Source organism: Grus americana, chromosome 11 (genome assembly GCF_028858705.1).
Source record: "Grus americana isolate bGruAme1 chromosome 11, bGruAme1.mat, whole genome shotgun sequence".
Classification (NCBI taxonomy): domain Eukaryota; kingdom Metazoa; phylum Chordata; class Aves; order Gruiformes; family Gruidae; genus Grus; species Grus americana.
Window position 1 is genome coordinate 6497676 of NC_072862.1, and position 24730 is coordinate 6522405.

Below are 24730 nucleotides of genomic sequence, written 5' to 3' on the forward strand. Positions count from 1 at the left end.
TTGTTGTTAGCTCTGTTGCAGAGTAAAGTTTGAAATGTCCTACTGGTTCATATTGATCCCATTTGGCATTTGGTTATAAGGTGTGCCAAAGTAATTCCTGATGTACAGATGTACATGGAATAAAGGGTGTTTTGGGGGCTTGGCAGAAAACTGTGGTAGAACTTCTTGCAGAGGTGTAGGCTGCCCTCTCCCATGCAAAGGCAAAAGCCAAAATGTGTGTGAGTGTTCTGCAAACACATGATTTCATGTGCAATGGGAATAACAGCAATAGGATGGGTATCAGTGCTGACTCACTCATCTATGGCATCACTGCCTTCCAGATACAGCTCTGGTCTGCAAAACATTCTAGTCCCACCAGCCTGTAGTGCCCTCTCCTCGCTTTCTGCAAGGACCTCAGGTCTGCCAACATATGAGTACTCCCTAATCAGTGTCAGACAAATTGTGCCAGAGGAACGCCAGCGCATCAGGGAGGCCGATTGTCTTTGGCAGGGAGGCGGCGATAACCTCCAGGTATGGTTACATCGTCCCCTGGCACAGTGGGATATGGAAGATGTCTGACCACGGAGTAACACTGACAAAAGTGGCTCTTATCTTCCCAAGAGTTCAATCTCTCTGCATGAAAGCAAAGGTGAAGAGGTGATGCAGCAGGAGCTATCGGGCTGTGCAGGAATTTAGCGGGCTGTGGAGAGCTGGTCTTCAACGCTGCGGCAGCTGGAGCTGAAAGGGAGCATCACCCGTCTCTTTGAGGCTTTCCTTGCTGCTTACCCTGCTGAAACATCTTCTCCCTCGGGCTAAGTGGTTCATGGCTCTCGGCTCATTGCTGTTACAAGACATCTATGTTTCACGGCAGATGGCCTACTGCACAACTTGTTTTTTCTTTTTAACTAAGGTAGATCAGCAGGCAGTGGTTCAGTCTTGGGCAGTTCTGGGTTGAGATTTCAGTATTATCCCACATTTCTTAAAAAAAAAATGAAAGAAAAAAAGGGGTTGGGGGAGAAATATTTTCATACTCACAAGATTTATCAGTTTTTATAGTGTATTTGGCACATATTTTGTGAAAGCCAAAATACGATGTCACGATCACCTTTAGAAAACCATTAAAACACAAAATAATGAGTGAACACTACAATGCTTTGTGACTGAATGCATGAAAATGCACTAACTTTAAGCTAAGCTGCATGGAATTTGACCTTGGCACAAATGATGGCATTTCTCCACCTGCTTTCTGACCTGCGCCTTTTCAGACGATTCATAGATTTAATTTACAATGCATTTCCATGTACAGAGGAAAAGTGCTACAACTTTATCTGTCCGTGGAGTCCCAGCAGTCTCAGCTTACCAGATGTTCCTTACTCATTTAAACAGTGCATTGAGCTTTGCTCAGTATGATAATATTGAAATGCAAAGAGTGTGGGGACACATAATGAAGAGTTAGAGGCAGTGGCTGTAAGGGTAAAGTGTTTCAAGGAAAAGATCTATTGCTATGTGTCCAGCTGCATTACCGTAACTCTGGGTATTAATTGTTGTGCAAACACCTACAGGTCACTCCAAGAATAAATTATGTTTTGATTTCTTTTCTTAAGGCCAGAAACCCGATCAATAACCTTCATTTAAAAATAGGACCTCACTGCAGGCAAAGTCTTTATTTTGACTCAAAGCCTTGTGATTACCAGATCACTGCTGCAGCAGTGATTGTAACTGGCTTTGTGGTGAGAAGAAGCTTTGTCACCCGTGGCACCCATTCCAGGGCTGGTGGGAGTCACTGCCCTGACCACTGGCATTGCCTCTGAGCACAGATATGCCAGACTTATTGCTGGGGACAAAAATTCTGCTTGCTGCAGATAAGGGAGGGTGTGAAGAACAGTTTTTGCAGACATGCCTTCCTACCCCTAGAAGCAGTAACAACTGACCTGGTTCTCCAGGGATTGACTCCTTTTTGTAGCAGTCTGGTTTTCACTGTACTTGTGTCCAGCCCTTGCTCCCTGTAGCAGCCCAGCCTGGGCCAGGCATCACCCTTGGAGCGGCTAAATGCAGCGCTATCTCCAGGAGCTCTGTAAGGGGCTCTGGTGAGTGCCACGTGGCAGAGCAGGGATCTAGGGGGTTGTACTACCTTCAGGATGAGGAGCAATCACTGATGAGGGCTCACTCACCCCATTTCCTCATCAGAGAGGCTGGAGGTGCCCACAGCCCCTCGCAGCGTGAAGGCGAAGGGAGAGTATTCACAGCCACCCTGCAGAGACCTCACCTCAGAGGCTCCACTGTGAGCTTCCACTCAAGTCCAAGAGATAACATGGAGAGAGAGTTTTACCTTTAGGGGAATAGCTCACAGTGTGACAGGACCCTCCAAGGGACATGGAGAGGTTGAGGGACATCAATGATGGTTGTTGAGGGGTGACGTTAACAAGCTGAATGATGCTTGTGTCACTCCAAGGTGCATGCCTTGAGCTGAGCAGGCACGGCCATGCTCTACTTTGCTTCAAAACTGTACGGGCACAGCCTGGAGTCAGGCAACGGATGGAAGGAGAGTTTTCAATGGTAAGCACATTGACAACTATTGGACAGCCTTCTTGAAATAGAACTAGCTCAGTGAAAAAAAGAAATCTCATTTTCACTCAGTTTACAGACAAAACAAATCAGCTTTTACACCAAAGGCAAACTCAGAGTTCATGTTCCCTAAAGAAGTTGAAATCTAAGAATCCACATAGTTACATGAGTATTTTCCCTTTAAGGAACATTGGATATCTTTATTGGGATTCAAGTTTCTTAAAGGTTAAAACACATTCACCTCTCCTCCAATAACTTGCTGAAATAGTAAAAAATTCTCAACCTTATTCAAGTTCGCAGTAAAATATTTTTGCTATATATTTAGATCAAGGTAAATTTTTTGTCCCTGAATTTTCTCACATATAAGTCATTTGAATGGGGTGGCTTCTATGTCATCTTTAATCTTCTAAATGCATCTTATGTCCAAATTATAAATCCTAGAACGGAGGGACCTATAATGAATTCTTAACCACAACTTTATGGCAGAACAAATACACTTCTCTAATATGCAAACTGTTAAATGTTTTCTTATCATACTAAAAATGTGAATTAAATTATAATATGATGAAAAAGTAGTAGTTTGCAGTAATTCCAAATGTGGCAAATCTTCAGTAGTGCATAAAATTATTCAGTGAACTGTGGAAAACATCAGAGCAATTCTAGCCTTAAAGCTTTTCTTCCTACAACCAAAAAGTGCCAAAACTAAGCAAGCATAGCTAAGCATTTCATCTTGGAAGCAGCTTATTGAATTAATAAGACAAGTCAATTAATGTAATGCTCTGTTGCTTCAGGATAAAACATGAAAAGGAAAAATATGGAGCTGTTTACTGTAGTGAGATCAAGCAACCATGAAGTCTGTAAAGCTAAAGTTGCTCATTTCTCTAAATCCTAAGGAAATGATCAGCAGAGCCATTGTATACACTCTCTTTATATGTAAATCACCTGTGAGATGTAGATCTTCTGCTGTCCAGGCACTGGTTTTAATATCAATTTGCTCCTGTTATGAGTCTGTTTTGCCTCTATACTGCATAAACTTGAAACTGAATATCCAACATCATTCACACTGGTGGAGGTTGGGTTATGTTTGATGGGCTCACCTGTGTCTCAGGGCACCTTAGTGCTAACTGGTGAGGAACGTTACCACTCAGGTGTGCAGGGTATTTGGCATGGTTGCTGTTTTACACTCAGTTTAGCCTGTGCATTGTAAAGCAGTGAAGAAAATCGAGAGCTGCAGGTAGAATCTGTCCATATTTCAGCAGAGCAGCCTGTGTTTAAATCATGGCAAGGTTCCGATAAATTGAAAGTTAAGGTTGGTAATCTTTGCTTTCAGGTCAGTTCTTCAATTTTCATTTAACTTAATGCTAGGCTTGTATGTGCTCAGAAATCCTGATTCTAGGTGTCTGTGAAAAAGTGTCTGAGAAGGATGGAGTCAATTAGTGATGAACAACTGGTTTCCCTATGTAATAGACCATCTCTTCCCAGAAACCCTCATTATGCAAACTTTGGGTTTGATTTGAAAAGATAATAATAATCCTTATCAAGAACTTTACCTGCTGTGAACTCCCATTTTTCAATTCTTCTACCCAAACCACTGCCTTTGATTGCAGGGGACTAATTAGGTCAGTTTAAATAGGGCTGCTGTGGGTTAATGAGGACTACAGAAAGCAACAGACTTGGTAGACACAAGTGCCTCAATTATTCAGACATAAGATGACTTTCATGTCTCTCAGCAATTTGTGGAGAACAGCTCTCCATAGCTGTTCTGGTCAAATTCTCTTGGGAGCATAAGGGCGGTGGTGGAAAGGGAAACTGAAGACAGCAACACACAGACCAGGTCCGCACTCACTTCACGTGGTGTGGTTGGCTTTTGGGGCTCCTTTGCAAGTGTCAAGGCTTTGAATGGTACAGCTACAGAAGCTTCAAGGTGGACAGTGGGGCTGCAAAGCAACATTATGAACCAGCAAATACTGTGGGTCAAATCCACTTATGAGGGAAACTGATGTACTTTGGCAGAAAACACGTGTCAGCCCTTATTATTCAGTGCTCTGGGGTGAATCAGTAACTTCAGTCTGGAGAACATTTCTAGGCAGCAGGTAAATCTATGCCGTAGGTAACTTTCCCATTTTGCTTCTGTCCCTGTCTTTCTCCTAACCCTGCTGAGCATTGGTGAAATTTTGCTGTACCCTCTGTTGAGGTCAGTGACTAAAGGATAAAGACTAGCATTAAATATTAAACCATCTAGAATGTATTTTAATTTGTTAAATACGTGAATGCCTTGACTGCCAATTCAGGAGTTGGCTGTTTCAGTTTCTGTTGCCCAGGGTTGGTGTTGTCTGTAACAAGATGCTGCTGGAAACAGCATTGCAAGGCAAAAGTCTATAGGGAAAAATGGTAGGATTGGGCCCTCCATTTTGAAATCTCCATTCAGTTCTGCTCAAATCAGAGAATTAGAAATGGGTTACAGGAGCTAGAGCTGTAAACAAATCAAAGTTGTCTGACATTAAAAAGAAAAAGATGGGATATAAAAAAAGGTGTTTGAGTTATGGGGATAGGTTGGAATACTGTTTATAATCCCACAGTGAAGCAAGTGATAAGATTAGCTTTGCTGAATAAGACCAACGGGCTCTTATCATCTGTCTTGTTTTGTATGTCAAGTAAAAGAATAGGCTTTTGTGTAAGCAGAATATCATTTTCTCTGCCTAGGACAAAAGCAGAGTGGAGATGGACTGAAAAGGAGCTAGGCTATAATAATATTTAGAAATCAGGTGCTGAGAGAGTAGAAAAGTTACCAGAGAACATGATATTCTTAAAATAATCACATTTCAGCACAGTTGGGCAGAAAAGACCACTGCAGGCTTGTAACAGTTTTATGGCTTTGGGTGCAAGAATTCCCCCCTGCCCCTGCCCTTCTGAGTCTTCTCTTTCTGCTATGCCAGCTCAGGGCACACCAACTAGGGATACTGTGCTTTTCCACTACCTCCCCCCCCCCCCCCATCTAGTCACTGTTTGTGCTGATTTCAGCCCATCAGTTCTGGAAGTCAAGAAGAAAATGAGGCCAAATGAATGAAGTATTCATTGAAGCTGCCTCTTGAAGGCACACATCCCGACGGTGATACTTCTTTGTTGCACTAGCAGTTGCTATTCAGCTTATATGACTTTGAGAGTCTGGTGGCCAAACAGAATGGGGAGAAATAGCCAAGCTGCTTAAGGAAAAACGTTGTAGCCTGATTGTTCCTCTTGAGCAGCTTTGAACATATATGTCACCAAACTCTTCTAAAAAAGAGCAGGTAATTATAATGTGGTTGTATGCCTTCCTCAGTAGGAAAGTTTATTTCTTTATTTGGACCATCATACTGTGTTGCAAAGCCATAAGTGCCATTATCACACATACTCATCAGTCAAATTCAGGCCAGACTTAGATCAGTGAAAGTGGGTGGAGATACAAATCTGCTTACGGTGGATCCCGTGCAGCCCCTTTGGTAGCAGGCACTCGGTGCTAAATGCCAAACTTGCCATTGGCAGAATTAAAGGAAAGCTGGAGGGTGCTGGGAGGTAGCACTGAAAGGCAGTGATGCCTTTGCGATAGGGCTCCTTTCCTGCTCACTTTCGTTACTAAGACTTCAATGGGTTTCAGGGTGACCCATCAGTTGCTATAGTGGAAGATTTGACTAAGGCTTGAATTCAAGAGCCAAGTGCATTTTGCCTCTTAGGATTTTTAGCTGATCTTCAGCATTAATTCAGTATTGAGGTTCTTTACATTGCAGAATGCTTTGAAGGTTGCTGTTTTGTTTCAAAGACACTTTCAGGGAAGATTTTTTTTTTTTTTTGGAAGCAGAGGAAGGACAGAGAAGCCATTACCTTCAGCCTGTAACATTTCCTAACTGTTGCTCTGCTTTACATCAGTGTCTGTGAGATACTAGAAGGGCTTTAGGGACTTGGTGCCAGATTTGTAAAAACTCTGGACCACTTTACATGAGATACCATGTAGGCTCTACAAGTCTAGATAGCAGAGTCTTTCAGAAAGAAAATGTAACTGAAAGAGCACCAGGAAAAGAAGAACCCAGAAAAAAACCCCCAGCGTGTCTGTGCTTGGAACCCATATTATGCATTTAACAGCAACTTGGCCTGTTCTTCACTATTTCAAGTCCAAGAAAAGTCTGATCAAATCAATAGCGATAAATTTTCCTCTTGCAGAGGCATAAACTAATGGCAAGCCCTCACTAGTCACCAAGTTCTCGGTTCTGGTCAAGGTATATGAGACTGTAAGAGAAGCAAGAAACAGGACAGGTTCGGTGAAGGTCAGGAGCTGACAATTAACTCCTCTGCTGCAAATCAAGTACTGGTAGCATCTGCTTTGTACACTAAGGCTCACCTGAGATGGACACTGTGGCCCTGAGCTGGGGACTGCTGGTGTGGGCAGTGCAAATACCGGGAGCTGCTGGCACAGCAGCCGCAGCGAGGTCGGGATCTCACCTTCTGAAGTACATAGGAAAAATGGAAAGAAAGAAGATCACATAAATCACTGCTGTTGGAGGGAACAGCTCCCTGAATTGGGTCTTGACAGCACAGCTGCTTTTCTTTAGTCTGTGGGGCAGTAGTGGTGATAAAGGACTAATAGAGATGGATGAAAATAATTAAGTGGTGTGAAAGAGAGGGGATGAGATGAAATGAAAATGAAATGAAATAGGAAATGAAGAGGAATGGCAGGTGGGAGGAAGAAATTTCATATTCCCCTGAGCAATATTTTAGATTATGGGTAGTTTTCTTCAAATCTAGGTGGGCCTGTAGCCCTCATTTCTAACTGAATCAAGGACAGTCATCTGACAAAGAAAGCAGATGAGAAATAATGTGAAGCGGGTCAGTAACCCAATGCTCAAACATGTATATTGTTGCTAGGCATACAAATTTGACCATACTGTTACATGGTGGGAGAACAAAAATAATCTGACAATGAGTGTTACATGAAAAGATGTCATACCCAGGCCTGTCACATGGGAAAGCTGTACATTTCTGAGCTGCAATCAGGAACTAGAAGTACTTGTCAAGCAAAGATTTTATCAAAGATCTGCCACGTGTGCCCACAGGTGAATATTTGTCAAAAATAAAGTGATTTTTTTTTCCTATGACTTACTCCACTACCAATGGTGCCACGTTTTTCAGTTGAGAACAAGTTATTTGTGCTTCTTGTTGGTTGGTTCAGGCACTTCCTGAGGTCAGGGAATGTGCGCTTTCTCTGATCAAAGTCAACTTTTACCTGAAAATTGTTCTATCAGATGAGCAACTCTGAGAAATCCTGACCTCCAAAACAAGGACTATTGGCTACATCTACTTCTCAGCCCATCAGGGCTTTTCTCATCTCTGCTCTGATCTGAAAGGCTTGAAGCAGCTTCTGCTCAGGAACCATGAAACCAAACTAGGGCAGGACTGTGTCACTGTGTCCCTGTGGGAGCAGAAGATGTTGGAGTATGTCTAGCGGTGGTCTTCCATGCATCAGTGGTTTGAAAATCCACTCCAAGGGAGTGATTGTCCACACTTGACTGCAGGCACCCTAATTCTGCTCTCTGTGACCCGAGCTAAAAGTCAGGGTCTGCTGTCAGTGAAATTTCACTGACATGAACCGTAGATGAACCATCTGCAGTGATGACCTCAAATCCAGGAGTCCTCAGTTCTACTACTGATTCTGCTGAAGATCTTAGCATAACCTTGGACAGGTCTCAAATCTTACGAGTCTTGGTTTCCTAACTGCAAAGCAGAAGATTGAGTTTCTTTTCCTCAGAGCAGCATAGTTTTATAAAGTATAAATATTTGTGAAGTTAAGTGTTTTGACTGTGTGAGCATTTCAGAGAAAGAACTGTAAATACGTGTCAGGCTTATGATCTGAATTCAAACCTGTGAACTAGAAAAAGCGTTGACAGCCTTAAACCAACTGCCCTGTACACACATCTCCTTCTGTCTACCTGAAAGATTATTTGGGGAATGTATTTCTATTTTTCTCTGACAAAAAAAAGAATACCAAGCAAAGAAGCATGACCCATTTCTTTGTCAGGCAAGCTCTAAACCCTGGTTACTGGGATGTGACTGAGGTATTGATAAAAGAGAAGCTCATTTTAGGCCACAATATTCATCTGCCACTGAGAAGAAACAAAGACTGCCACCTTCAGATGAAGTGGATGTGCTTTCCAAGCCAAGGTATGTTTATCTCTGCAACTTCTCCATCATCTGGAATTATATTTGGATCATACAGTGAAACAGAAAAGTGGCAAAGGAGGAGAGTTAGGAACATAACTAACCATTTTATGATAGGAAAACATACAAGCAATACACCACCGAAAGTATCTGCAAACTCTGTTAATGGTCAATCAATAGGTCTGATAAGAGCATCACTCATTACAAACTGTATCACCCTCAGCAATTTTTCATGGGCCTTTCTCTGTGCAATGCCAGGTTTGGGTGCACATCATGCTGTTCATAATTGTTGGCCGCAGCAGTGAACTTTCTCCATGGATCTTTTTTCTTCAACTATAGCATGTAGCACATTCAAAGCAATATCAAGTCATACCACACTGAGCTTTTTATTACCAGAGATTTTTGGACAGAAGCACATAATCTAGATTTTCTGAATCAATAGGCAGATGGTCGGTACTTTTTTCTTTTTTTCAGTATTTTTTTCCAACTTGTACATTTCAGATTTACATAACTTGGTTTCACACATCTGAAGAAGAAACACTGACATAAATCTAAGTTTATCTTTGATGCATTTACAAATATTTTTCTTTTTTTTCCCTGACATGACTCTGTCTAGACTTCTGCCAGAAAGCAGGAACTTTTACTTTCTCTTCTGTTGATGTAAATACCTTTTAACATTGTGCAGAGAATGGCATGACTTTCACTTTCTCATGAGGATGTGGGACCCATTCACTCCACCACTGAAACACAGTGGGTTTCCATCGGCCAACGTGAAAAAGCAGCTGTGGCATCTTCCCGCTACACACTCTGTTACTGCGCATACCACTGAAATACATGATCATTGTGACTCCAGGCTGGTTGAATTGTTTTTATTATTGTTTTCAATTGCTTCACTGAAACAATGAAGGTTAGCTGCATCCGGCTCTTAATTTGACTTCACGTTTTATTAGTCATTATTTTTGCAAAGGCCTTAATTCCCCTCTAAAACATTTTAATTAAAACAGCAATTTCTCAGTGCCGCACTTCATGAGCAGATTTTGCAGCAACTTCAAAGAGACGCAGATGTTTACTGAATTTGGTGTGGTGATATTTGAGGCTGCCTACTGGCAAAGAAAAAAAAAATTCACAAACATCTCTAAGAAACTTTGCTGTGGTAATGACAACATTTCCTTCTTGGATTTTAGCAAGTCTAATACTTCCCAGTCTCAACAGGCATATTTCATAGACACAGGCATAAGCATTGTTATCTACTCACGGTCTGACCCACGTCAGATACACTGCTATGGGGTAAGTACCTCTCAGTGGTGATACCTCGGGCTTTGGCAAAGGGTACCAGAGGCCACGGGTTAGTTTGCTGTGTGTGGGTCATCTCACAGAGAGTCAATAGGCTGGGAATAAGGAAACCGAAGTTCAATTTCTGCTCAATTTTCCATAGCCCTCCAATGTGATTTTCAGTGGCCATTTAGCTTTATGTATGTGCCTCAGTTCCCACTGTTAAAGGAATGATGATAACATATCCTGGATTTTAATCAACTTTTCTCCTGGTGGCAGGGTCTCTCAGTGCACCAAGGGCTTCCTAGCTCTAGAGGGTCCTGGGGTTTTTAAAGTGCTGTTCCAGTAAAATTGAGAAATGCTAAGGATTCATTTTGGAGCAGCTTCTCCTTACTTGTGGCAGGTGAGCCTGGAGCTGGTCTGATGATCTCATTTTGGGACCAGACCTATCAGGCAGGCAGTGATCCTCTCTGCATTGAGACGATGGGACTACGGACACATGGCCATGGCAGACCGTATCTAAAACATAGACAAGGGTCCAGGTATCTTGTGTGGTTTAGGCAGGTGGCTCTGGCCAGAAAATACATGGCCTGTTGAGCTGGGCCACCAGTGAGGCTGGTCTCCATGTGCTAGGACCTACAACTGGCAGTGAGGCTCATGCTCCTGTTTAGTCTTTCTGTGCACAGAAGAAAAACAAGGTCCTACCCTGGACACTTTTCACTCTCAATGTCTTTTTGAAGGGGAAATAATAGAAGTACTTGGACACAGCATATCCACCCATTTCTACTGTGAGCAGCAGGCAGGGACCAGCATGGAAAGCCTGCGTGGAGTATGGCGTGACACGTCATGTAGCTGCTTTAATACACAGTGTAATTACAGTGACAAATTTCTGCCTCTTGAAGCATCAGGGATTGAAGGGTTGCCCTGAAGGAGAAAGTAAGTTAGTGGGAGAATTTTGACCAACTCTAGGTCGGGAAGTGCAGCACTTCCTCTGCATTGGATTAAAAGTGATCGGCATGGCCAAAGGGGTCCTGCGAGAGACAGGTCAGCAGGCTGAAAGGAAATTGGAAATATTAAAGAAATGAAGCTGGGCTGGATAGAACAAGTTTTGCAATTCCCTATTCCTCTTTGATTTGGTAGCATTAGGTGTACAGATTGTGCAGACTTATGCATGACAGCAAGATACTTTTCCACATGAATAAACCCCCTGAAATTAATTGGAAAGCACTCACGAAAGTGCCTGGGAATGTGAACTAGGCTTGCACATTTCAGCCCTCAGATTTCATCTTTCTTCAGTGACGCAAGGACCGGGCTGCATGGTGAACAGCAACAGCTTAGCTAGAAATGTGAGTTCAAACGGCTCGCAGTGAGATCAATGTCTCTGTGGACGCATCCTTGCTGAAGAGTATCTCATCTCATCTGAATTCACCTTAGTAAGAAACAGATTAAAATTAAACTGAAAGAAACTATTCCTGAAACGAAAGCAGGGCTCAGACACAGTTTGCTTACCACAAACTGTCGTGCGTTTGCTGTGTGATGGAATTACCCACACATATGCTTTTAGCTGGTGGCAAATGCTCTCAATGCGACTTAGCCTGGCCTGCAACGGGGGAAGCTTAAATTTAGGTTGTTCTCCTGCATGTGCTGGGGGATAAGAGCACGTCCCTTGCGTGTGCCTGAGCTGTGCACAGAGGCATTCGCTTATGCTGAAATGCTTGTTCACCAATCGCAAACGGGCTCATAAAAAACCCAAACTGTATGTAAAAGCCCTCTCGCGTGTTGGTCTGGAAAGAAGTAGCTTTGTCGTTGTTTCAAAGAATTAGTGAGCCAACAACGCAAAGCTTTGGAGTTGATACTGGGTTTTACTGTAGTCTCTACGAGCTATACAAAGTTTGAAGACATTGTACGTACAGTACATCTTTAATAAGAAGGGAGCTCACAGTCTACCAAACTCTGCCAAATAAACTTTTAATACATACTGTACTTCACTCAGTAGTTGTCCATCTCTTCTTCATGGAATATCTAACAGCTCTAAAAATATTTTCTTGGAAGAGGACAGAATTATCATTGTAAGTATGATTAATGAAGCAAAGCCAGCATGCTAGTATTGCACAAGGGGAAAAGCCTCCAGAACACAAAGTGGAACAACAAATGCCCTCGAAATTCTGCCGAAGGGAGCAGGAAGCTCTGGATGCCGCATCGGTCGGATTCGTGTAGCTCTTAGGCGTCCTTGTACCGCAGCAGGTTTGCTTTGCCTCTTCACTGCCACATTTCTCTCTGAAACAGGTAGGGATCTTCCAGACCGTTACAAAAAAGAAAAAAAATTACAGCAGCTGCAGCAAAGTGTGGTACTATTCAATTTCTTGAAGAGTGAGGCTTTTATTTCAAAATATCATATATTAATATATATATTTATATATATATATACTTTAACTGGTATAAAGTAAATTGTAGATCCAAACTTATACTGTTTGTACTTCGCAATCTCAGAAACTTTACCAAAGGAACCATTTTCTTCATTTTTATTTTTGAGCTGTCAAAAATCAGGGGCATTACTTGCACTGAATACTTTCTTTCACACAGTAAAGCCACTGTTGTTCTCTGGTAAACAGTCAAAGTGCAAATAAGAAATCCATTTGGCTTGTAAATGCTGAGATGGTTTTAAACTTTCAATACTTTGTCCTCATAAATCAGCAGGGCTTTCACTGTCTCCATGCAGACGGCGCTCTGTTAGGTCCTGGGGTGGATCTGCAGTAAGAAAGTGCAGAAGAGTCAATTATACAAAATGTTATGAGAGGAAAGACAGACCCAGGCTTCATGGCACTTTGTCCTGCTCATCATACAGGTGAGTCTAAATCGCAATATTTTGGGGTTTTCTTTTCTCTTGTGGCACAGGATTTAAGGATGTCTAAGAGGCAGACCCTGAGCGAGCTCCTGCCCTGGGAGATCCTGGATGTGCATCGATTGCATGGGCTGGTGGTGCAGGAGATGCCAGGACAGCTTTGGGCATGGGGCCACACTCACCCCCGCCTTCCACCCTCCCCTTCTCAGAGTGATGCTAGTAGCTTCTGCTAGACAGGGACATGCAGATGGATCCATCTTTCAGGCTCATTTGGATGCCCCCACCAGCCTGCTTACCCAAAGAGGGGCGGGACAGGAGTGACTAGCTATATAATAGACCGGAAAGTCTGACCGACTTCATCTACTCACCTCGGGTGAGATAACATGGCCTGCAACAGACTGTAAAACCATCAATCTTTATGACTAACACCACAATCGATCTGAGAGAGCACACTAATGGCTTGAAGAGGAAACACCACCGCCCAGAGGTTTTTTAGGATGCTGATATAAGAACAACCGACCAGAAGCAAAAATAGCTCTCTCGAGGAGAAGCTTTTGTTTCTTTCCCGCACTGATACACGCAGATGAATGGCACAAGGGGTCTGGCCCTTTGCTGGATGACTAGGTCAGCAATGAAACTCAAATTGACTTGAATACAAGCAGGCTCGATCATTAAATCAGGGCTACAAATTATTAGCTCAGCACTAGGTGATATGATGAAATGCAGCAGTAAGTCCTATAGCAAGAGATATTTACTGTCTTGTGCTCTACTGCTTTGAACTGACCTCCTAATTACAGAGACTTATCACAAAAATAGAGGGGGTTTCTCCACTGCTCTAAAGAAAAACCTAATCTGGAAATCATCTGACATATTCAACTAGCTTAAAAAAAAGAAAATAAAAATAATGGTTTCATTTACCATTTCCTTCCTTCCCCCAGTTCCCATTTTCTGCTCTCCTGGTTTGCCACTGACAAGCGACCCTCCTGGGTTTTCAGTCTCAGCGGTGCATACATCCCTGCCTTGTTTGTCCACTGCCTCACGAATCTGTGTGGTTGGTGTAGGAGCAGGGAGTGACAAGGGACCACGGTGCCAAGGGGCTGTGGGCACCGCGGGTGCCATTTGCTGCAGCACGAGATGAGCAGCAGCTGCTAAGAAATGTGATGCTCACCTCCCTCGGGGCACCACAGAAATGACCTGCGTTTCTCTGATGGCAAAAGGTATGGTAAACCAAGTGTTAGTCTGGAAACTGGGGGGTGCGTGAGCTGTAATGGAGGGTGCAGGCTGTGAAGCTGGAGAGATGCTCCGAGCTGAGCTGCTTTGCCAGTCCCCAAGTGCTCAACGCTTTAATTTCCGTCCTCCACAGTATCAGCAGAAAAACAGCTTGTTGAAGTATTTTGAGGGCTAGTACATGAATGCCAGGTGTTATTCGTGTGGATTACATAAAAAGGGCATTTTGCAGTGCAGTGTGCACATGAGCCCGGGCAGAAAGCCCTGCGCTCCTCAAGGGCCCTGCAAAGCGGCGCTCAGAAAGTCATGTCTAGACACCAATCCAATGGCAAGAGCTTGTGAGTGACTCCCTCACTCAGATGGGAAGTGACAAAACATGGGATGCAGGAAGGGCCATGTTTTCATGTTTTTCAGCAGCTCTGGTTCTTACAGGCATTTATGTGCCCTTGTGGGCGCCATCTCCAGCACCCAGACTGCGACCGTGCTCTTGCATTTCCCTCGGTGCCGGTTGCTCTGCTGAAATGTAGTGGTATGATCTCCAGCCAAGTGCTAGTACTACTCCAAGTGCCCCACATTTTTAAGAATAGCATTGAAACGTATGTTCTTAAAAAAAAAAAGAGTGAATAGGGAATAAAAAAAAGCATTGAAACAGCTCCAAAAATTGAATTACAAAATGATTTCTTTCCTGTGTTTGTCACCTGCTCTGACCATCCATAGAAAACAAATCGATTTACAGAGGCTGTGAGCTTTATATCTTTGGCTTTAACAGCTTAATTAGTGAGCTATGCTAAAGGACTAAATACAGGAATAAATGCATGAAAAGGAAGGAATGGAGGAGGTGCTGGCAACGCCTTCACCAGATCTGTAGTCCACCTTCTTCTGACACTAAACAGTATTAATCACATCTGAGAACCAAACATGAAGTAATACACTACCCTATAAAATCACATATATTGTGCATATAAACGTATGCATATATATATATTTACATACACACATACTTATATGTGATTTACTGTGGGCCTTGAAGAATATACTAATAGGAATTTTAATCCTCCGAGTCATAAACGCGAATGTTTTCCTTGTCAGGACAGCAGCTGCCTAACGTAAATGTATTTAGTGTAACGAAAAGCCTTCATTAAAACATTTTACAGTTTACAGCCTATGGTGACTTGCTCTAGCTTTGTGGCTAATCACCACAGATATGTCTAGGATGTTGACTGATTTGTCTTGCTGCTTCTGCTGTCTTAACTTCCTTAACTACATAAATCAGACACACATGGCCCAATCTTGCAGCCTGGACTGGGGTCAGTACAGATTATAGCATAATCTCTTTCTCTGATGCCATCCGAAATGACAAAACAAAGAGAAAAATGCCTGTTTCAGGATCTGATTGCTTCTATTATTTTATATTTGTGTTGCTAGACTTGACGCAGCAGCATGGATTCAAGCAAAGTTTCAGGGATTATGAAGTAGAATTTTTGCTTAGAAAATGCAAGAGACAGTTGCTAAGCACATCACGTCACGTTGCCTTTGTCAATTGTGTTCTGTAATGATATTTTAAAGCAACAAAGCAAAATTCTACTGGAAGCAGCACCATAAGGTACTACCCTCACAAGCTAATTAAAATAACTCCTGTGGGTAAATGAAGAAATATTTTTTCAGTTATGAGCACTCACTCTGTAAGTATTTAATTTAAATGAAATATAATAATGCATACTGAATACATTGGACCATACATCTGCATATTAATGAAGCTGCTGAATTTCTAGCAATCACTTCTAGATGCAGGCTATCGCCTAAAACTAGTTTACATGATGAGGATTGGGGGAGTTAAGAGCAGGACAATTTCACAGAAAAAAGCAAATGCAATTCCTAAATTATATTATTTGCAGACAGACTGCAGAAGTACTGAATTATTGTAATTTAACAAAAGTATAACATTCTTTTTCATGTTGTATATTACTTCTTTAAATGACTTTCTTCCATTTTAAATCCCTAATTCAGTGAGAGAAATGTTGCCTCACTGAAAAGGACATGTACTAAGTTTTTTCTGGGTTGTTTTTTTATTTTTTTAAATTTTCTTTTTTTTAAAATTGCACTGCAAGGCACATACAGGAAGGCACAATCTTCCAGTGGTATTTCAGTAGTGAGCATAGAGTGGTTTACAGGAACAACAACACTCCAGGAAGAACTTGTGCCAAAGAATCACAGTTCCCTCCGTGTTTTCTCCTTTGCTCTGGGAGATGGCAAAGAGATAATATGCCTCCTGTTTTCAGGGGCCACTTACCGCCCTCTACAAAGAAAATCTCGTTAATATGTATCCTAGTAATTCAATGTGGTGGTGAGATTAGCCATGCCAGAAAGCACCATTCAAGAAACTAGAGTTGCAATACAAATCATTTATCCTGGGGTGAATCATATGGAGGGAAAGAAAAAAATTCAGAAGGCATGGGGATCAGTTGGGGTAAAATCTCCTCCTTCACCAAAAGGCCTAGAAGACATAAAAAATGACTAGAGTTAGGTTTGTAGAAAGAGGAGGAAGTCAGGAAATCATGACACTAAGCTTCACGTTCCTGTGAATTAGTAGCTGGGTATGAGTATGTAGAATTTCTAAACAAACAGGGAAAAAATTCTTAAAAATTTGCTTTTTTTTCATTTAGCAGGTTTCAGAAGTTATTTTCCACCTCACTGAAAACCAAAATTTATTCATTTATAAAAAATATTTTGACTTGACAACCATGTAATTTTCTTGGAGAAAAATTCAATGGTGGTATAGAAGTAATTCAATTAAAATTGTTGAATATAGGTATAGGTGGCAGTTTCAAGAAAATGCTTCTGAAAAAATTGCACAGTGCAAAAGAAAAGCTAGAATCTATTTTTGAAAAACAATTTTTTTTCCAAAGGTAATCTCATAGTAGAAGTTTAGCCAGCTCATTCCTGGCCTCTCTCATTGCAGCCGTATCTCTGCATTTGCCTAGCAATGCACGGTGAAAGTTGTCATCACCTGTTGGCCCGTGTTACCTGAATCTTCAGCATCTTGAGTATGTCACTGACGGGTGCATGGGGCTAGAGCTGCTCTGAAGTAAGACCTGAAATGCAGATTTGACTCCTCAGCACCGTTTCATGCTACAAAGCACCTGTACAGCTGCTAAGAAACGTGGCCTGGAACAGCCAAGGAACACACATAGGATCCAGCAGATATCTTCCATCTGATGTTCTTCCCTTTACCCATCACAAAGGGACCCAGAGCGTGAACTAGCGTTTTTTTTTCTGAGGTAACAATGTCTGTAAGAAAGTGACCTGGCAATTCAGCAGCTCCAAGCTGCTGGTTATCAAGCCTGGACTCAGCTGACCAGCCTGAAACCATGCAAATTATCACTAAATTATGGCCACAAGCGTTGGGTGGCTGAGGAGGTATACAGTGATCTTTAAGACTTTTACAGCAGCCATGATGATGGAAAAGTGTGAGCAATTATCAGTGACTCCTTTTCCTGTTAAGATCTCCTAGGTATAGACAGAAAGACAACTTACTCTGGTGGTCTTGATTTTATTGCCAGTCGCACACATCCATCCAGAATTGTCAGGCAATGTCTTACATTCCTCTCCTTCTAGGCAGGGCTCCATCTCACACCACCATTTCCCAATCACTATTGAAGCTAAAAGAGAAAAGATAAGGTTCACAACTATGTTATAATGAAAAATCTAATTAAATAATATCTCAAGGGTCTAACGCTGCATTTAAGAGGCAGAGTGTCCCTTCTAAACTCTACAATTGAAATTTCAATGTTGCAAGGATTTCACATTTAATTACTTGTTTTGCATCCTACGTTCTTTAAGACAGTGCGTTGCTTGCCATAGCTTCCTTACACATGAGATCTAGTCTACTATCATGCCGTGACTGCGGGGAACGCTGTGATGGCAGCGACACTGCTTCAGACCATCCACCCTAACGGCCTGTCTCTGTGAGCGGCCAATCGCAGCTTTATGGACAGATATAAGAACAAGCAAGTCAAAAGAGATTTTCCCCAGAATATTCTCCAGGTCTTCAGGACTTGTGGCTCAGGGTACTCCAGAAGAAACGGTGTCTGCTTTGCTTTCAGTACCCACAGCTGGCTTTTTCTTCCACAAATCAGTGCAGAATTTTTTGAACCAATGTAGACTTTTAGCTTTCACAGTATCCCATGGCAGGGAGCGTCAGAACTAGAAATAGAAGGTAAGGTAATACTGAAGAGCAGCAGAAGTTCAGTTTGTTGAAACATGATTATGAATTTTATAGAAACCATATTATCTCTAGCAGTAACTTTTAATTTCCAAATATTTAACGTTGTAAATAATGACAGTGTTTGGATCTTGTTGTTTGAATTTAATTGGCACATATGTTTACAACCTTGAGTGTACCTTAATGAAGTTTCTTGCCTGGGAATTCGTATCTGTCTATAACCTTAACTCTATCTTAATGACATTTTTTGTCTGGGGATTTTGATAAACTTTAGCTAACCTTGCAAACTGTGACTAGTTGGTGCATGAGTGGGTCTGTCTGTGGTTTGTTTTCCCTGGCAAGAATTAATTTCATGGTTGCACTCATGAAGCCTAACTGTCAAAGCTTCTCGCAAGCTGACTCCAAGAGAGATGCTTAACCCTTTCGTATCTCCCCACATAGCGTTTTCAAGCCCATAAAATACCTTTGAAGCAGCAGACTACCTTGTATCACACCATTTACCTCTGGAAATTTGCCTGTTGCATGCATTGATTTAAGGACATTTCAGAGTTCATAATTAAAGACTTGATTTATTTTTTGTCTAGTTGTAATCTGTTTATGCTCACAAAATCCTACGGAAACACCTGAAGACATATCTGCAGCTGCTACTAATGCCCATCCCCTTAATTCACAGATACACAGATGAAGCTACAAGTCCTTTTTTCTCTAATCTCCAACCCACACCGAAAAATAAAAACACCAAACCCACAGACAGTCCCAGACTAAAAAGTGTGTATCACTAGCCCACTTCATCCTGCAAGAGGAGGTTCTGCGTGGCACACAGAGCAGGAGACTGTAGACGAAGGAAACTCAACAAGGCACAAAGGAGGGACTCCAGCGCTTTCAATAGCACTTGCCATAATATGTCTTGGGGCCAGAAAGGAAGCTGTTTTTTACATAAAGCTGGTAGTAAACTCTGGGAAATAAAAATGGTAAATATAGAGTGGGAAATCCTGTAAAGAAGGTCAAATATACAGTCATTAAATTTCACTTTTATTTCCTTTGAAGTGCAGCTAAGACATCCTTTGGAAAGGTGACAGCTCTGTTCCTCAGATAAGCTGGACAAACCAGCCTCTGCCACTTGTTGAGGTACATGGTATGGCCAAGATATTTCGTGGGCCATGCTGGAGTGCCTCCAAGTATAGACTGACTTAGTGAAAAATAAACCAAAATGACAAACAATATTTCTGGGCCAGATAATTAACTCTAATGGGAAGCTATTGCAATTAAGGAGTCCAAGTTAGTATCTCTAAAATGGGCCTTCGATTGATATGTGTTTATACCAGCAGACTTCTGAATAACTGTCCCAACAGGGAGATGGTTTTCACCTGATGAGTTTACTTGAAACACAGGGAGAAACACCTTGCGTTTGAAAGCTCCTTTGGTCTAGAAGAAGAGTTGAGTAACTTGGAGCAAGTAAACTTAGCTTAGTTTAGCTTAGCATAGAATAGAATAGAATAGTTCAGTTGGAAGTGATCTACAAGGATCATCTATCTCTCTGTGTTGTCTTTCCTAGTTCTTCTTACAGCTTATACCTCATTTTTATCATGTAATATATAATTTCTCCATATGTACAACACAACCCTCCCCCCCCCACCCTTTACACCTGCACTTGTAAGGCTGTTTAATGATGCTATTCACACATCATTTTCAGAAGGGTATCATTAATGCTGCTAACAGTGGAGAAAAGAAATATCTCTCTTTGCTATGCATGAAAAGGCACATGAGGGCTGAATCTGTGCTCTAATAATAGATTGTGCAGTGGGCAAACTAAAAAAACATATCCTGTTAAATACTGGCCTTCACAGCAATCATCAGAACGGAGCATCCTCAGAATACGTGAGGAGAATCCTGTGATACGGAATCAAAAGCGATGATCATCATTATTTACTAGCAGCAGTGCTGTAGCATTAAATAACCATGGAGAAGGAGCCTACGGTGCTAGGTGCTAAAAACCACAGAACTGAACGCCCTGGCCTAGGGAGTTTACAATGTAAAACGGAAATATGAGATGAATACAGACTGAGAGGCACCATGGAGAAGCTATGCCATTCATAGCAATTAAAATGATCTAACGACTTACTGATGTTGTTAAATACAGCCCAAGTATTTGGGTATTGACTCTAATGTCAACTGATTCATCTAATAGTGTGCAGGTTTTGAGAGAGAGAGAGAGAGAGATATATATATATATATATATATAAAAATTTGTGATCAAAGTGCAGTTACAATTATAAGGTAGCCCACCCAAGGATGAACACCCTCGCCATTCCTGACCCAGTATAGCTGGGCTGCAGACAAGGCTCCTTTTATAGAGGGGGAAACTAAGGACATTTCCAGATGAAAAGCTCCTATTTGTCTCTAATATGTAAGTGGGCAAAATCCTTTGTAAGTCTGAAGCACTACAAAGCTCGCTGTGGTCTAGTCCTCAGCACCATGCTGTGGCAGGGGCGTCCAGAGCCCAATGAAAATTATTTCCTTTGAGTCTTGCGTTTATAGGTTTTCTCTTCTATTAAGAGCCTTTTAATCTTTTGGACCAGTTGTCCTTCTTGGGCACTGCTGATCCTTTGAGGTCTACTTGATTTCAAAGTTTTACACCTCCAGCTCTGTTCAAAGAGGCAGGAACAAGCTTTAAAATCAATCACAGTTTGCTGCGTTTGAGATTAGGTACACCTGTATGGGGAGGGGGGGAAGAAAGCTTCCCCAGGGAATTCAATGCAGCTTCTCTACGTTTAGGTTATGTCTCTCTGAGATGTGCTGAAGCCGTCATGTGAGAGAGTTAAGATGCTTTCCCTCGGGGTGGTTTGCATTCAAGATCTCCGAGATCCTGAAGAGCCTGAGCTTCTCGGTGACCCGTACTGCTAATTCCGGATGAGAATTAGAGAGTCCCGTTAGTCACCAGGCATCACAGGCTGTGAGTGCTCACATCATGCTGAATTAGACACCTGTAACATTTTGGAGTGGTTTTCACTGTGTTCTTCCCGCTGTCTGGGGAATACATGAAGCATGGAGTTTTTTCATGCAAGGCTGATTTGGCTGAGACAGATACCCTCAGCCATGGGGAAAGAAAAAGGATGTGATATAAAAGAGGTTCGACTACTCCTGCTTTGTTTGTGTTTTGTTTTGTTCCCCAGCTCCTGCTAGTGTAAATAAGGGATTGCTTATATCTGAGCTTTTTCAAGAAAATGCCTCTTTTATAAGAATATTAAACTCTAAGCATATAAGTAATGGAGCTGGGGAGAAAAGCAACTTTCTTCATAAAATTTTTTCCAGCCCAATTCACACTGTTCTTTTAAATCTTTGTTTACAAAGCTATAGAAAATTTTTGATCAAAATATTTAAATTTTGATGTATTTAGTCTGCATGGATTAACAGACAAAAAACCCCATTTGCTTGAAATGACATTTGCTAATCATGTGTACCAAACAGAGAAATAAACTACGGAGAAGAGATCTGGCGATCAGATTGAATGTAGGGAAAGAGCAAGAGAATAGTTTATGTTTGCTAGTGTTTACACACTTCTATTGAATTTTAAAATGACTTTGTTCCCAAATGTAATGCCCAGAGCTTTAAGTGGTTGCAGGGTACTTCCAGCTTAGATTGAATTCAGTGGGCTTCAGCCTGCAAAGTTCATAAGAACCTTTGTAGGTTGCATAAGGGTAGTGATTGCTTTCTGACTTGTGCTTGCGCATCATCTGGAGCACAAAGGTTTGATGCAGGAAGAGAGCTGGCTGAGGACATTTTGAATTTCCGTAACAAATCATTATATTATATGATGACAGTAAAAATGCACTGAACACCTTTGAATATGTACACCTAAACTGAGATCAAATCAACATGGAAACACTAACCACTCCATCATCTTCCTCTTGAATCAAGCAACACTTCGAAAAAAATACACAGTCTATTTGATTAAAACTTCCTTACTTGTTGAAACACCTGAACTTGTTGAGTTTCATCTTTCTCTGCCTTCGAGTTCTTGCATTAAACTGCAGCTACTCAGTCATTCAAAGCGATGACTAACTAATCATCTTACAGGTGATTAACAGGACATGGGCAGAGGGTGGTCTGGGAGAAAATGTGCACACACAGCCCAGAAACTCACAGGCAGCTGCTTGTGTCATGTTTGCTATTCCAGTGTGTATAAAAAATGCAAAGACATTTTTTGTAGACAGAATTCTCCTTTAACTTTTCTGCATTTGTATATAGGAAATTGCTTTAACAATATGACAAACTATATATGACAATAAGTGTAAAGACATTATATTTAACAATATAACAATACGACAATACTCACAGAGTAATATATAACTTTAATTCATGTTTATGGAAGACCCTGAAATATGAAAACAGAGCAAAGTATCATCATGCATTTTTCAACAGTTTAGAGGGAACATGCTATGTATTAAAATGTTCCAGGATTGCTTCTGCATTTGCTATTATAAAGCCACAGCAGCTATCTCTTTTTGCCTGTGATAAAGTGTACACATTTTGTTTATACAGAAACAGAATACAAAGGAATAGAGATATTAGATTGCGCTTCCTCCTGATCATAGGTATCATGTTACTCCAAGGAATAAGAAACAGAGTTCGTTTTCAAAACCAGTATGACACTCACTGCAGGATGGGAAAGTTTCTGCTCTAAGTATAAAGCATTCCATTTTAATCTAGTTTCCACCAGAGAAGATTGATATAAATAAAATTTAAATAGAGAACACATTTCACAGATGCCAGCAGTGAAAAAGACTTTGTCAGCTTAATGAAAAGATATCAATTTTCTCCACTTTATTCAATAAATTGTGAGTCATTTTCTAAATGGATTAGATTAAAGGAAAGTTCAAACTCCCCGTGAGAGACTCTTGCAACTGATGGAGACTTTTGGCAATGGCAATAGCACAGAGGTAGGTAAAATCTTTCAACTCTTTTTCTTTTTTTTTTTTTTTTTAAAGAACCCCAACATATAAACTAGAACAGGGGAATCTGTAACCCTGTGCTCCTCTATTCCTTATAAAACAAAATCTCAGAGAATTGAATAAGACATGTAGCTTCTCTTACTTTATTGGGATGTCATGGAGTGCAGAATGAATTACGGGGGTGGGAACACACCTTCTAGGAAGATGAGAAAATTGGAGTGAAAGAATCTGTCATTTGAAGGGTTATGTATTTCATAAACAGACTGAGATACTATTTACTCTGGGATTTGTAAAGCAGTAGTCTGTTAAGTTAAAAAATACAAATCTGAAACAAAAGATTTCAGGTTGAATAATGCTGTCTAGGAGAAATACAGGATGTTTCCTACAGGGAGTCCATCAAACTATCTGCTTTAATTCAATCATATCCCATTTTAGAAGCATCAATCTCATGCTCATGCAGTGTAATACTTTGCAGACTTTGATAACAGACCTCTCATAACTCTGGTAAAACTGACATTTCTCCAGTTTAAAATACAAGCACAGTGCAATCAGTCTGGCAAGTGATGTCTCATATCTCCTAATTGCCTCAGATCCACTCTTACTAAGTTAATTTAATTTATTTTCATTGTAGTAAACATTAAAAAGAGATCATAATATTATTTTTTTTCTTCTTTTAGAACTTTCTGATCTTTACAATATTCTCCAGGTTTTTGAACAACATTTTATTAATTCACTGGCTGAAACTTTAGAAAGAATTCAAGTTTTATATATTTTTTTCCATCCAGAATTCTTGATTTTTCATTGCAATAAATTCAGCAGCCAGAGTAGGATATTTTTAAGACTGTAATACGTGTCTGAACAACCCTGTGGGCTGCGTTAAGATATACCCATAAAATCTGAAAGGGCAGATTAGACGCAAAGAGTCCCTGAACCATTTCCATTTAAGATCTGCATAAACCAGCAAAAAGGGTGCTAATTCGACAGCACGAGAAGACTCACTAGTGAAAAACCACTTACACTGCCATTTTCTAACAGCTGGCATACTGTCAGGTAAATTGGAAAAAATGACATAAGCTGTTGTATACTTCCTTCACAACAACATGACTAATAGAGATGGTGTTGGCTAACGGCCTGAGAAGCAGAAACTCCCGAGGCTTGTTTAATCCCAGCTCTGCTGCTGACTTTCTCTGTTACTACAGGTAAATCATCTTCTCGTTATACCAATTTTCCATTTGTAATTTTATTCACTTGAGAGGATGAGTTATTTTTGCCTTGTTTCTTTGTATGTTCCCCTCTGTCTTTACTGATGTGTTGAGCTTCAACGCTCTATTGCAGCAATTTGGGACTGACCTTTTTTCTGCATCTGTACAACTAGAAGAACGTTGTCTTGAACTGAGGTGTCTTGGGTTTCCTAGGTACCGTGATAATAAATAATATTTAAATTATATGAAGTCTGTGTGCTTCCAGAAGGTTTTTAAGCACATG

General features: G+C 41.1%; 1 protein-coding gene across 1 annotated transcript in view; it reads right to left on the reverse strand.

Annotated features, from left to right (window-relative positions):
• Positions 1 to 8863: 8863 nt before the first annotated feature.
• TAFA1 (TAFA chemokine like family member 1) overlaps positions 8864 to 24730 on the reverse strand; it is a 228561-nt gene continuing 212694 nt past the window's right edge. The window contains exons 4-5 of the mRNA XM_054838181.1: positions 17606 to 17730; positions 8864 to 12750 (exon numbers count right to left, since the gene is read on the reverse strand). Of these exons, the coding sequence (XP_054694156.1) occupies positions 12733 to 12750; positions 17606 to 17730 (143 nt within the window). The 3' untranslated portion in view covers positions 8864 to 12732. The remainder of the gene's footprint in view (positions 12751 to 17605; positions 17731 to 24730) is intronic.